This window comes from Bradysia coprophila (assembly GCF_014529535.1).
Source record: "Bradysia coprophila strain Holo2 chromosome X unlocalized genomic scaffold, BU_Bcop_v1 contig_130, whole genome shotgun sequence".
Taxonomy (NCBI): domain Eukaryota; kingdom Metazoa; phylum Arthropoda; class Insecta; order Diptera; family Sciaridae; genus Bradysia; species Bradysia coprophila.
Window position 1 is genome coordinate 559,638 of NW_023503296.1, and position 12,873 is coordinate 572,510.

General features: G+C 35.4%; 2 protein-coding genes across 2 annotated transcripts; one reads left to right on the top strand and one right to left on the bottom strand.

Moving 5' to 3' along the window:
- The first annotated feature begins 3,804 nt into the window (after positions 1-3,804).
- LOC119067854 (40S ribosomal protein S29) lies at positions 3,805-4,507 on the top strand. Its single transcript, XM_037171092.1, has 3 exons — positions 3,805-3,964; positions 4,116-4,215; positions 4,290-4,507. The coding sequence occupies exons 1-3, from the start codon at positions 3,903-3,905 to the stop codon at positions 4,296-4,298; spliced, it is 171 nt and encodes a 56-aa protein (XP_037026987.1). The 5' UTR covers positions 3,805-3,902; the 3' UTR covers positions 4,299-4,507.
- Positions 4,321-12,648, bottom strand: LOC119067853. Its single transcript, XM_037171091.1, has 5 exons — positions 12,176-12,648; positions 5,157-5,615; positions 4,895-5,089; positions 4,649-4,833; positions 4,321-4,566 (listed from the first exon to the last, which is right to left on the bottom strand). The coding sequence occupies exons 1-5, from the start codon at positions 12,330-12,332 to the stop codon at positions 4,513-4,515; spliced, it is 1,050 nt and encodes a 349-aa protein (XP_037026986.1). The 5' UTR covers positions 12,333-12,648; the 3' UTR covers positions 4,321-4,512.
- Positions 12,649-12,873: the final 225 nt, after the last annotated feature.

The window sequence follows — 12,873 nt, forward strand, 5'->3', positions numbered from 1 at the left end:
TGTAAGGCAAAGCAACACAGGCATACAATTGTTGTGTAGGTATGCGAAATTTTTCCTTACAGATGAAAATTTCCCCTGTCAATGCACTTTGCTTACTTGCCTCACGGGAGAGAAAGAGATTGAGAAAATAGTAATACACATCGTGACCCTACTTTGCATCGAGTTGCATACAACGTTTTATGCCACAGAGGCATCTAAAGTTTGCAAATTTTGCATATTATGATGCTGAGTGGCATAAAATATAATTTTCTTGCTTGAGTTGGTTGATTAAAAGAAATTTCAACAATAGTATTTTACATGACTAGAGATAAAAAGATGAAAAGTAGAGTTGTCGTGTGAATTTTGTTGATCCGAGGCGAAGCCGAGCTCAATAAACATACGAAAACGAGACTTTTCATTTTTATCCCGAGTTATGTAATGAATTTTACATGCTGAGGGCGTCGAAAGTAGGGCTGGAAACATGAAAAGTACGGTTTTCGACGCATGTAGAATGTAAAATGTTATTAAATCAAGCATTGCAGTTTCTTTACATCAAAGCAGCTGATTTGCGTCAAGGCTTTTGTGTGTAAAAGTAGGTTTTTTTTTACAATCTTTAACAGTTGTGTGAGTACCTCTCATGCTTGAAGTACTTTGTTACTTATCAAAGTTCGTTTTCTTTTCTTACCACTATCGTCATCCTCCAAAAAGAAATCGCACAAATCATTCCAACTGTTCATCTCAGTTTCTTTCTTCAATTTTTGTGAATCGGATTCGTTTGCAGATTTACGAGCGTTCGTTGTTGATTGTGCGATGGTGTTATTAAGCGATGTGTAGCATTGTTCCGAACTGAAACCGCTGAAACCTTCCGTTTCAATGTTATTGTAATTTTCGCCGGTAATAGACACATATTTATCACTCAATTTATTGATATCTCCAGGTATCTTAGCTATTTTGAATTCACTCGTTTTTGATTTGAACGATTTGACGAGCAATCGGATTTGCTGTTCAATCTCTCCGAATTCACGAACTCTCTGTTGGAAATACTTTGCATAGCAAACTGCTATTGTTGCTTTGTGGTCAACAATGTTTAGGGCTGACATTGACACAACTAGTTTATTTAATTCGCTATTCAGGTCATTGTTGACGTCGCCCACGATTTCTTCCTCAAGCATTTTCCTGCTAGATTCTTAAAAATTTGGTAACAGTGATGAGAAATTGAAACAGGTGGCTGGTCCGATTGATTCGATTCCGAATGACTACTGCGAGAACAAAAGAAAGTTTGACGCATTTATACGACTTGATGTGTTCGCTGGCCACATGCGATAAAATAGCTAAGTCTAGCAATACATCTATGGATGTGCGATCGAAATATTTTTGAGCAGGATGGGCAGGATGTCTACTTTAATGCAATGGTTTTTAGTCCGTCATTGAGACGACGTGTTTAAATAATGGTGTATGTGAACACATGATCAATGTGTTGGTGTGAATGGTGAACAGTTGGAACAGTTGGCATACAAAAATTTGGTTGGCATGAACTGTTGTTGACTCTTCAAATGTTACACTCTGATGTAGGCACCTCAAAATCATTGCTCCCGTTGTCTTCACGTTCCTCTAGGTATTCGCTACAAGATTCAAAGAGGTCGTGAAATCAATTAGAGAAATTCGAAGAATAATCTGGAACAAAACTGTTTCTGAGGATAATTTCTAGAAGCAAATTGTTCAAGATTGGATGAACATTTATATGCTAGAAATATAAAATGCGCAGCGAGAAAATATGATGATCCTTTATGTCCTAAATCATGTATCCTCTGAGAGATTTGAATTTAAACTGGATCATGAACCTATCGTAACAAATTGATTTCATTTTTTAAAGATCTTCCTTACACATTTCACGCGTGGAATTAATGTTGTTTTTTCGTATCTACAACAATAAGTCCGAATGACCTTCTGTAAATTTTTGCGTTTTCAATTATAATTTTGATTTGTTTTGCTCACATAGTAATTTTGAAAAATAATTTTGCGCCAATGACTAACAAATGGCCGTATTTTTTCCAAGGTACATATACATACTGAAGGTAACGCAAATCCTCAGGCAATAGCAAAAAATACGGATCCAAAGTTTCGGGTGAATATAAGATTTGATATGTTGCATCCGTGACGTTTGGCGTGATAATGTTGTTAGATCCAATAAACGTCAACACAAGGGTCGAATGTCAAACTTTGTATGGAGCGGAGGACATAGCGATTTCATGTAAAGAAATTCACCTCTCATGAGAGGTGAGTTTGTTTATATGAAATCGCCATGTCCTCCGGTTTGTATGAACAGACCATACCTGGTTTATACTTTCATTGGTTGGATCTGCGTTGTTTAGTATTGAGTTTTGGCATGTGTTGCAACCTAACAGTTATATTTGCACGTTACCTTTGTACGTTACCTATCTAATTCAAAATTTTTATTTTGGCCAGCCGGCAAAGGCTACAAACGTCACACTGGCCAAAATAAAAACTTGGAAGCAAGTAGGCATACTATATTTTATCTGCGTGTGCGGGAACCCATTTTTTCTCGCTAAGGGCTCGTACAAGAATTCCTTTTGATTCACTGCCGTAAATTTTTGTCGCTCAGATAATTCTGTCAAAGTTAACTTTGTGGTTATATATGTGTCAATAAAGATGTCAATTAGTCTTGGATTTCAGTATTTTCAAAAATAATTGTGTTTCAATCGACAAATCGTGTGTAAATAGTGAAAATTAATTAAATAAATTTTGTTTGTAAGAGTTGTCAAAATTTGTTTTCATTCACTCAGCGACGAAAAAATAGAATTTCTATACGGGCTCTAAAAACAGATAGGTAATGTCGACCTTACCTGTCAATTTTTCGCACAAGCAGACAATAGTTACTTGCATCACTTGGAATGAAACCACGAAATTACAGTATACGTGTGAATTCGTATACTGAGAGAATAATTTTTGCATAAGTCTCGACGAAACATACATACGTCTGCAAAAATTATTCTCGTGGTATACGAATTCACACGTATACTAAGATTGAGTGGTTTCAATCCTGTGATTCACACAACTTTACACTCGTCTCACCATGAAATACACAAACAACAAAACCAAATATTATACACACCGTTCAAGGTTGAACTTGAATGTATAGAAGAAGAATGAGAATAAAAACGAAACCGAAAATACCCGATATAAAGCCGAACGAGTTGTTTCGTTCGATGTGCATCTACTCGTTTCTTACGGAGAGTAAGCTCCGCATTCGTATCAAATTTTTCTCTTTGACGAATAACATAAACAAACTCCACCATTAAGGAAAACATCGCCTGGATCCCTCGACCTGTTTGCAAGGTCTGCTGAGAGAGAACTAAAAAAATGTGGTTTACGATAACTTTTGACGCGCGATATTCAGTGTTTTCATGGTTTGGCGAGTGTAAAATGTTTTATGCAACTCGAGATCATTATGTTCGAAAACTGAGAACTTTAGAATCTAAAGTCCCTCTGTTGCATAAAACGTTGTGCAAAGTACTTGATTAGGCTCACGATAATTACACATCTAGAGCCTAATAAAGCACTCCGCACTCGATGTCATAAATAGCTATTTCGATTTAATTGACTAGGTTTTCGGTACGTATAATCAAAATTTCGGCGCTTAATGTAACTCCAAAGTTTGTGCTACCGGTTCGAAAACATTTCGGTATTGTCGGTAATGATGATCTGAACGGTATTACCGGTATATACAGTTTGTATATGGAAATTCAACCTAACAAAAACAAACAACAAATCTACTACTCTTTGTTACCAATTGAGTTCGAAGTGTCACACACCCGATCATTTACGAACATTGAATTTACGAATTAAAACCGAACCGCCTTCCATCTTTCCGTCTTTTCGTTTGAAGTAATCAAATCGTCAACATGGGTTTCGCTAACGTTTGGTATTCTCATCCAAGAAAACATGGTCAAGGCTCCAGATGCTGGTAAATATTGTTCCATTAATTTGTCTGCTTCAAATGCATTTGAAATTTCTGCTAAAATATTCATGGAAACATGCAAAAAAGCGAATGAAACATTTCGTTCCGCACATGCACGTGTCTTTTTCATACTAACTGAATGTTTTGTGATTTTCAGCCGAGCTTGCTCGAACAGACATGGTCTCATCCGTAAATACGGTTTAAACATTTGCCGACAGTGCTTCAGAGAATACGCCAATGATATTGGATTCAAGAAGGTACGCAAAACGAAAACCCTAACCTCAAATTCCTTTTACCGATAAATAATTTCCATTTCGTTTCCACCTTTCAGTTGGATTAAGTAACGTCGCATTCTTTTGTTATAATGGCAACATCATTGGGAATAATTGAAAGTTGAGACAGCGGTTCACGCCCCGGTTTAAAAAAAAAGGAGAGTGGAAGTATTAAAACACGTCCATGGATGGTCATTGTTTACATTTTATTGGCGACATGACATTTTCAATTATTGGCAATTTTGTTGGCAAATAATAAATAAGTTTGTCTCGGCAACGGCTTCATTTTATTACTAAATTATCGGTCCATTGTCTGACGAGGCCAGTGTTGAATCGCTAGAAATCGGAAGGAAATAATTTTGTGTGAAACAACGATGGTAAGTAGTGTGAACGTGAACATCCAATTGACAATTGTTACCTGGGCAAAGCCTGTGACTAAGGCGAGAAGTGATCTACGAGGCGGTCGACAGTGTTTTTTGCCTTCTTCCTGACAGCACACATTCGGGAAGCAATCCAAGGTGTTGTTACACTTTTTCGGATATGAATCGAAAGCGGGCGGTGGCGGAGGTGTACATTGCAAGTAGGCAGACAGTGATTCGATAGCTGAAAATATCGATTTAGATTCAATATTCGTATCGAAGGGTAGATTGTGTTTAGTTCTTACGATAGGAAAGTTGCTTGGCACCGGGAAGTGACAATTTCTCAAGTTCAGGCTTCGATGTGCGACAATACCGCTTCACTCCATCCGGGCAACAAACTCTCGGCCAACAATCTGCGTCCGTTTCGCATGTTTGCAATTGCCAAAATAGTTCAGCTAACGGTTCCTTCGGACATTTCCTCGGTATAAGTCCGAGTATTGCTGAAAATATTTTCATTTTCAAACGAAACATAGTCTCGTCAATTCGCATTGCTCATTTCTGACTTACGTGCATGATCCTGTTCCGGAATTGGTTTGGCAACCCCTCTCAAACATCTTTTGCTACCAAATTGCTTACAGCACCGATACGTTTTCCCAACATTCTTTATGCATTCACCATGCCGTTTGCATAGCGTTGGAAACAGCTGAAACTCCGCCTGTGTGGCATTAGGACATTGGTACAGATCGTTGTCATAGTTCAGCGGTTCTTTGATTTTCTGTCTCTTTGTGGGTTGTTTCCTCGGTGGAATTTCCTTGGTCGACAGTTGGATACGGTTCGATGATTGAGTCGGTACAATTTGGCGCGACAAAGAGGATGAGGTAGCTATAGCACGTTTCGGTGCTGATGGTTTCGCAGTGGTTTTGTTAGACTTTCTATTTGAAGTTTTGTTACCATCGTTCTTAGCTTTGGAGGCCGTCTGCTTCGTTGTGGACGTATTTTGTAACAAAGCTGTGGATGATGATAGTGCTGTAAAGAAGGATTCAAAGTTTGTAGGACAGTGTAGGACAATGGGTTGAGAGATGAACTTAAAAATTTGCAAGATGAAAAATCGGGTCATTCAATGGGGTCGTAAAAATCGAGTTTTTCTATAGGGTCGTTGTTAGCTTATCAGTCTAATGAACTCGAAATTTGATATTTAACTTTCATAACTGTGTGATCATAACTGTTTAATAGAACCAAACTACCAAGACCTGCTGACCCGCATCGGTAACGCGAAGGCAACATTCGGAAACTCACTTTGAAACAGCTAGATAGGCAAGTTCCTTTATCATAGTCAACTTAAGACCGTTTTTTCGTCTCGCTAGTCACAATATTTACTAGTTTACATTCAAAAAATGCACCGGAAGTGTTTAGAGGAAACAAGTCTGAGCTTAAGTGTCTTCACAGGAATCATCTTTTGAATTTGTTAGCGATCGGCTGCACACAAACTTCAAAGTTATACCTCGGCTAAGACCATTTTTTCTTTTTTTGCTTAGAAAATGACATTAACCGAGCTATAACTTTTCATTTTGCATGCAGCAGATATCTAACAGCACAGAAGGCGCTTCCTCACACAGGAACCGTTAATCAGAAAACCAAATTAACTCTCAATCGACACGTATTGATATAATAGAAATTGACTGGATTCTAATAGTGGGGTCTGTGTGCATACCTGTAATGATACTAAAGAAGATTATAATTTTTGAAATTAGCTGAATAAAAGGCCCTCCCTTTGTAAATTCGATTGAAGAGAAAATTTCTCAGTAATTTTTTCTGTTGGTCAAATGACCCGATATGTCTGCTCATCTCTACTCATATAAATGGTCAAACAAATGAAGTAAAAGGAAGTAACAGATTCAATAATTTTACCCGTGATACGCTCGCAGTTTCTCCTAAATTAAACCATTTATTCTGGTTTAAGTTGTCGTAAAAATATGTCCGGTTTGTAGTCTGAACTTTGAGTTATACTGATTTGAACTGTATAAAACCTTGAGACTAATACGATTGGCTTCACTGATTTTTTTCATTCATGTATGTCGTTACTATGAATGTAATTCGTGGTGGAATGATTTCAGATCTATTTGTTTTTTATAACATTTATCAAAAGTGTGCATAATCCGTTGAAAGGCCAGCACTCGTTTTCGTTCTGTCGTTTTAATTCAATGTCACACAGTTATTCAGCTAAAAACTGAATGCTTCCGAGAATCAGGTGTTTATCGGGTGTGCATTTTCTTCAGAGTCGATTCCGTGGTGAAAATGGAAATCACAAGTTCGAAAACCGCATATTCACGCCTCAAAAGACAATAGATTTGCGACCGTGAGTTAATAATGTCGTTTTCGAACTTGTTGGACTTTTATTTTCACCCAGGGTCCAGGGTTAGCTACAAAAAGAAAGCTATATGGTTTATTCATCAGCGGTACATTTGTTCGATAGAAAAACGAATTCCTGAGCTCCTGAATACTCTGCTTACATCTAAATTTTTCAGAATTTCTTGAACTCTGAATATTAATATCAAACCAAAAATGAACAGTTAAGGCCTGATTTCCATTTATTAAAAAAACCATTCCATTTCGCCTTCGTCCAGATAAACCATATTCCTCTTTTCTATTATTTAAAGAGTGAACGGAGGTATTCAATAGTACATTACTATATCAGTGAAGTAATTTGATATCTCGTATCCAGATGAGTAAAAGTATCCGAGTGCTTTCATAGCCACATTACCACAATTTCACCGGAGTGACTATTTTGTAAGCGGAAACCATACTTAACTCTACCATCCTCATTTCCACCAAAACCTTTTTTCCTTTGTTGTTCGTCTTGTCAGCTTCTTTCTTGTTTCGAAAACTTAGAATATTTATATGTTCATTGAGGAAGAGGATCAGTACTTTTCAACATTCATTTGAATTAGCTTGACTAACGAGAGCTACATATTTGTGGGTGCTAGGGTGTATAAATAATCATAATGTCACTTCAAAGAATTCTCTACTTCTAACTTCCGAAGATGTGGAATAGTGGGACAGAAACGGAGGAGAAAAGAATGGGGTTTGTGATATCACTGCTCGTGTTCGTCTGTTGTGTTGCCACCGTTTTCGTTAAAATGCAAATTCGATTTCATCGTTTCATTCATTAACTGGCAAATTAAATAATGACTGGTCTGACATTATGAAATGAGGCTAAGTAAGAAGTTTCGCAATTAATCAAACGTATCTACCGTAAATTCTTCATGATTTGAATGACATTTATTTTAACTATTTTCTGATATTAGTTGTAATAAACAATAATAAAATCAACATTAATCTGCACCGACAAGCAAAAATTAAACTCAGTTGATTCATACCTTTTTACACGCTACATGAGTCGGAAACCATACTATTCACACACTTCTTTGGAAGAGTTCAACATACAATGGTTATTTTTGTACAAAGACAGGAAAAGTCTATTTTTTAGCATCAGCCCTAAGTTTTCCTTATTAAAGGAAATTTAGAATGTGTGCTGATGCTGAAAATCGAGTATTATCAGAGAAGTGATAACAGATGGCGTTGCTGCACTTCACCGGCGCAGCGCCATCTATTATCATATCTATGGCATGTTATGAATAGTTCCTTTAGTGCAAGACGTATTGTCCAAGGTAGATATAGTATGGCCATCCATATTGTATTGCTACATTCCGGATTTTAACTTTCAACACAATCGAGCAAAAGTGTTAACTTTCAGTACTCTATTTAGAGTACCTCTCATGCTTGAAGTGCGGTGACACAACACAAAATTTTTATCAAAATATAAGTTGATTACATAACCTGAAGTCTGCAGTTCAAAAAAAACCTCGTTACTTTGAAGTATGGTGAAGATAAGAGAGAAGCTCATGGAAAGGAAGATTTTTAATTCTTTTTATTGTGTGTTTGTAACTGATGAATTTTTCACTTCTCTTCGAACTTTCTGCTCTTTTCCTCTCAAAAACTCAAAAACAGTCTGCAAAAAAGAAACTCATCTTCTAGCTTCTGAATTGTTCCAAATTTCAAAGATGAAAAACCGCAGTGATTGTCGCCCTCTTTTACGCTGATGTCTGAAATACAATCAGCTACGGGTGACATTGACTTTAATTACAACTAATCAAGCGAAATGTTTAAAATATTTATTTCAAGTTTTTCAGACGATTGTGTTTCGCACACATGTTTTTTCCAAGACTGTGTGCAGTGAATGTAATTGAAATACAAAAATATTGTGAACAAATTCAATGCACATTTAAGATTGCTAAACAATTTTTGCATCACCATATCCATTAGCTTAAAGTGAATTTACAATGTTGTTACAATAAGTTATTATTTTTGCACCATTTTCTAAGGTTCGATTATGAAAATTGCGATAATTACCCGCTTTGAACATAAACGGCGTTCGTTCACAAACCAGAAATCATAAAATTTTTGCTTGTATATCATTTTAAGCCTCGGCGAATTCGGTCTGGTTTAAAGACCTATATTTGTGCAACACATTGTTTTTTTTTTTTTTCATTTATACATATAACAGTCATCACACTCTCGATAGCGAATTATTATTCATTTTTATTCATTGATGAAATCTCTATGCCGATAGTTTCAAGGTAAAATTCGTAAAAGAAAGAACAAGGTGAATACCTGAACGATGAAAATGCAGTATCTTAATAGTTGAAAAAATGAGATTAAGTGATAAATTAGACTAATTTCGACGATTGGATAAAAACTGTTGCATTGCATGTTTCTCAGCACGGGGTAGGGTAACCATGCAAGTTTGATGCGTGCCAGTTTCCACTGTAATGTGAATTTAGCACAGTGCCAGATTCACCATCTGAAGAGTAATTTGGCACCATGCAACTTTGGAAATTGGCACACGGTAGCCATAATAGAACAATAAATAAAAGTGAATGGTGTGCTAATCATAGTTAGCCGTCTGTCACTATTAGTCAACATTATTTACCTATAAAGGGAAGGCTTGGCAAAAATTAGGGAATTGTGATGTTTCGATTCGAGGAACAACGTTTAGCTGCTCGACGAAGATTGCTCAATAGGGTCGGAAAACGACAATTGAGTTACAAACAATTTTTTTTTTTTTTTTATCGATGAAGAACCTAATTATAAGACACTTTGTCTCGTATCATATGCTAAAAAAAGTTACAACTTTTTTTATAAATCATTTTGAAAGTCACTAAAAACACGAAAATTCGAATAGAAATACAGTATGTCATCAATAATTTTGTATTTCGATTCGAATTTTCGTGTTTTTAGTGACTTTCAAAATGATTTATAAAAAAAGTTGTAACTTTTTTTGGCATATGATACGAGACAAAGTGTCTTACAATTAGGTTCTCCATCGATAAAAAATAAAAAAAAATTTGTTTGTAACTCAATTCCTCCAAGACATCGCAACTTTTATGCAAGATTTCGTAAAAGGACGAATTTTCTAGTTTGGAGACAAATTATTGAATTTATCTCGATGCCTTCAAAGCCATAGCTTTTTTGCGTCATTTTGTAAAAAGACAAATTTATTAGTTTTGACTGCGAAAACTCGTAAAATGACAAATTTATTGACTCACAGACTCAATCATAACTTCCAGATTAAAATGAGTTAGCACAAAACTGGCACACAAGCTTCGTTGCGTGTGCCAAATTCTCAAAAACCTAGGAAAAAAGGTAATCTGGCACATGTGCTAGATTCCACTTCATGTACGGAATTTGGCACCCCCTTCACGTGTGCCAAATTCTCGGATCCCCTCAGCACGCACAGAGTTCTGTAAGTTTCTGTCTTAGAATATTTATTGCAAATATTGTTTCGGAGGTATTGGGGAATTTGGCACACGGTGCCAAAAGAACATAAAGTACATAAAAGGTGAACTCCCAAACGGAAGTTTATTGCTGCTTGTTACTCGACTTAATGACTCCTTTTACAAAATTTTGGAATCGAAAAATCGTGTGCGAGTTCACCTCTTACGTAGTTGGAAAATGCATTATTTTAGCATCATGTGACAAATTACCCCTCTCCGTTTCGGCTTCTTACGATTGCAATACTTGATAGACCTTCACGATATTTTATTAACGAAAGGCAGTGCTAGGATGTGTCTGTTCTACTGAAATTTGGTTTTTGAAATGCTCCTGATCTTCAAATGAACTTCAGGCGACACAACATCAAGCGAATTGAGCAAATGTCATGTGAGTTAAAGATCATAAAACAGGAATTGGATCTACTGTAAGGGACATTTGATTAATAATTATACAACAAATTGAATCATAAGAATTAAGACAACAATCCACACGTTTAGTGGTATGGTAGAAAGCGCTGCAAAAAAAAACGGTCGAATCCGGTATTTTGAATTTTTGAATGGGAATTCACATTCAAGCTTTGATATTTATCTTCGTTGTTTTAAAAGAATAAGAGCCAGATTTTGCTAGGTTAGTATGTTCTATTGAGATTTGTCGATTGGCATACTCATTTGTGTAAAATGTTGACTGAAAATTTGTTTCAAAATATTTGTAAGCTAAAACTGATCTCTGAGCCATCTGTAAAATGAAAGAAGATGAATATAATTAAGTTGAATAGATGATTCATGTGATTGTTAGTAACTCCATGCCAGCATTTACCACTTTAGTGAAGAATTAATGGCTATTGATTCAAAAGCGATGACTGCAAATTCTAATGCCATAACCATTTGTTGTTCAGTTAATTTATTTGGTGAAAATATTTTTGGCCAAAAAAAAGTGTAACACTCGAACATACCATTCATATACTGGTTTATTACATCAGTTTTTTTTTTTAAATTTTGTGCGATATTTTAATTCGATCGCTATTACATACAGAGAGGTGTATAAGTGATTATTGTAATTGTAATCACTTAACCACAATGAAATAAGTTTTACGGTTGAACGATTAAAAAGTCCAAAAATTCAAAAACTTTTTAAAAAATAATCGGAACACGTTTTGTTGCTTGGTTTTTATTGAGCAAATCTTTGCAACTCAAATGTGTCTAAAAAAACAAGCAGCAAAAAAAAGCTTCAAAGAAGTGTAATGCAATTTTTCTGGTGAACGTGTTTCGCTTTTTGTGTTTCCAAAGCGACTATCCTGCATGCAGTTGACAGGTTCAAACGAACCTTTCTCCTGATTATATAATTATAGACCATTAACGTTTTTGCATAAGAAATAATTAATAACATTTGCCCGTAAAATAAGAATGTAAACAGAAAAAAAACTTATTTAAAGCTAGGTCATTGCCGTAAACAGGTTTATTAGTACAAATGGTTCTTTTTACATCAGATATCCACAAAAAAATGAGACACCAAAATGCTGTATGGGCGAATTAATCCAATTTTCGGATAATGATGCATGTTTCGAATTAATTTTTTTATTTCAATTTTTCATGCATTGCAATATAGCAATATAAACTACAGAAACTACCAGCCGTGGTGGAAATCCAACAAATTTATTAATTACACACATAATATCGAAATATTTTAGCATTTTACGGACGAGTCATACCAACCAAAAATTAATACCGAAAAATCCTATTGCTGTAATCTCTTACCTAGTGCAGAATTTCCATTATGATTCGTTAATTTTGATTTAGTTTTATTCGATTTTATAATGAGAGTTGAGTTTTTATTTTTGGTACTGGCCGCTATAGTTATATCACAAAAAACTAAACAAATTAGGAATGAGCACAAAATGTTTCTGAATATCATTTTGATTGGTATACGATTGCATCACAGTAAAAGTATATTGGTAATTCAAATTGGTTTTTGCATAAGTTTCTAATTAACCAAAAAAACACATTGGTGTTAAAGCTTTGAATCAATCACTTGTTGTCCATATATTGGAAGTTATTTATTATGCAGTCGGTTGATGTGTAGGACACGAATAATGTAACTCTTTGTATTATTATTATAATTAAATTTTTATAAATCACAACAAACTAATTTTTTTCTAACAAACATAAACAAATGTCTTCAGTTGGTTCGAACATATCTGAAACGTATAGTCTTAAGAAAGTGAATTTAATGTGCAGACTGACACAGTGTAGTTAAAAAAAAAAGTTCGATTGACTTGCATACTTGTGCTCGCAGATCCCGTTCTCGGTAGCTTATGGAGGGGCTTTTTCAGTTAAACTAAATATCAGACTTTCACTCTTTATAAGATCTTTGAGAATGCCACTGGTTTATTTGTGAGATATATTTTGATCAGACATTATTAAATGAGCAAAATTTGAGTAAAAGTAGTTCTGCA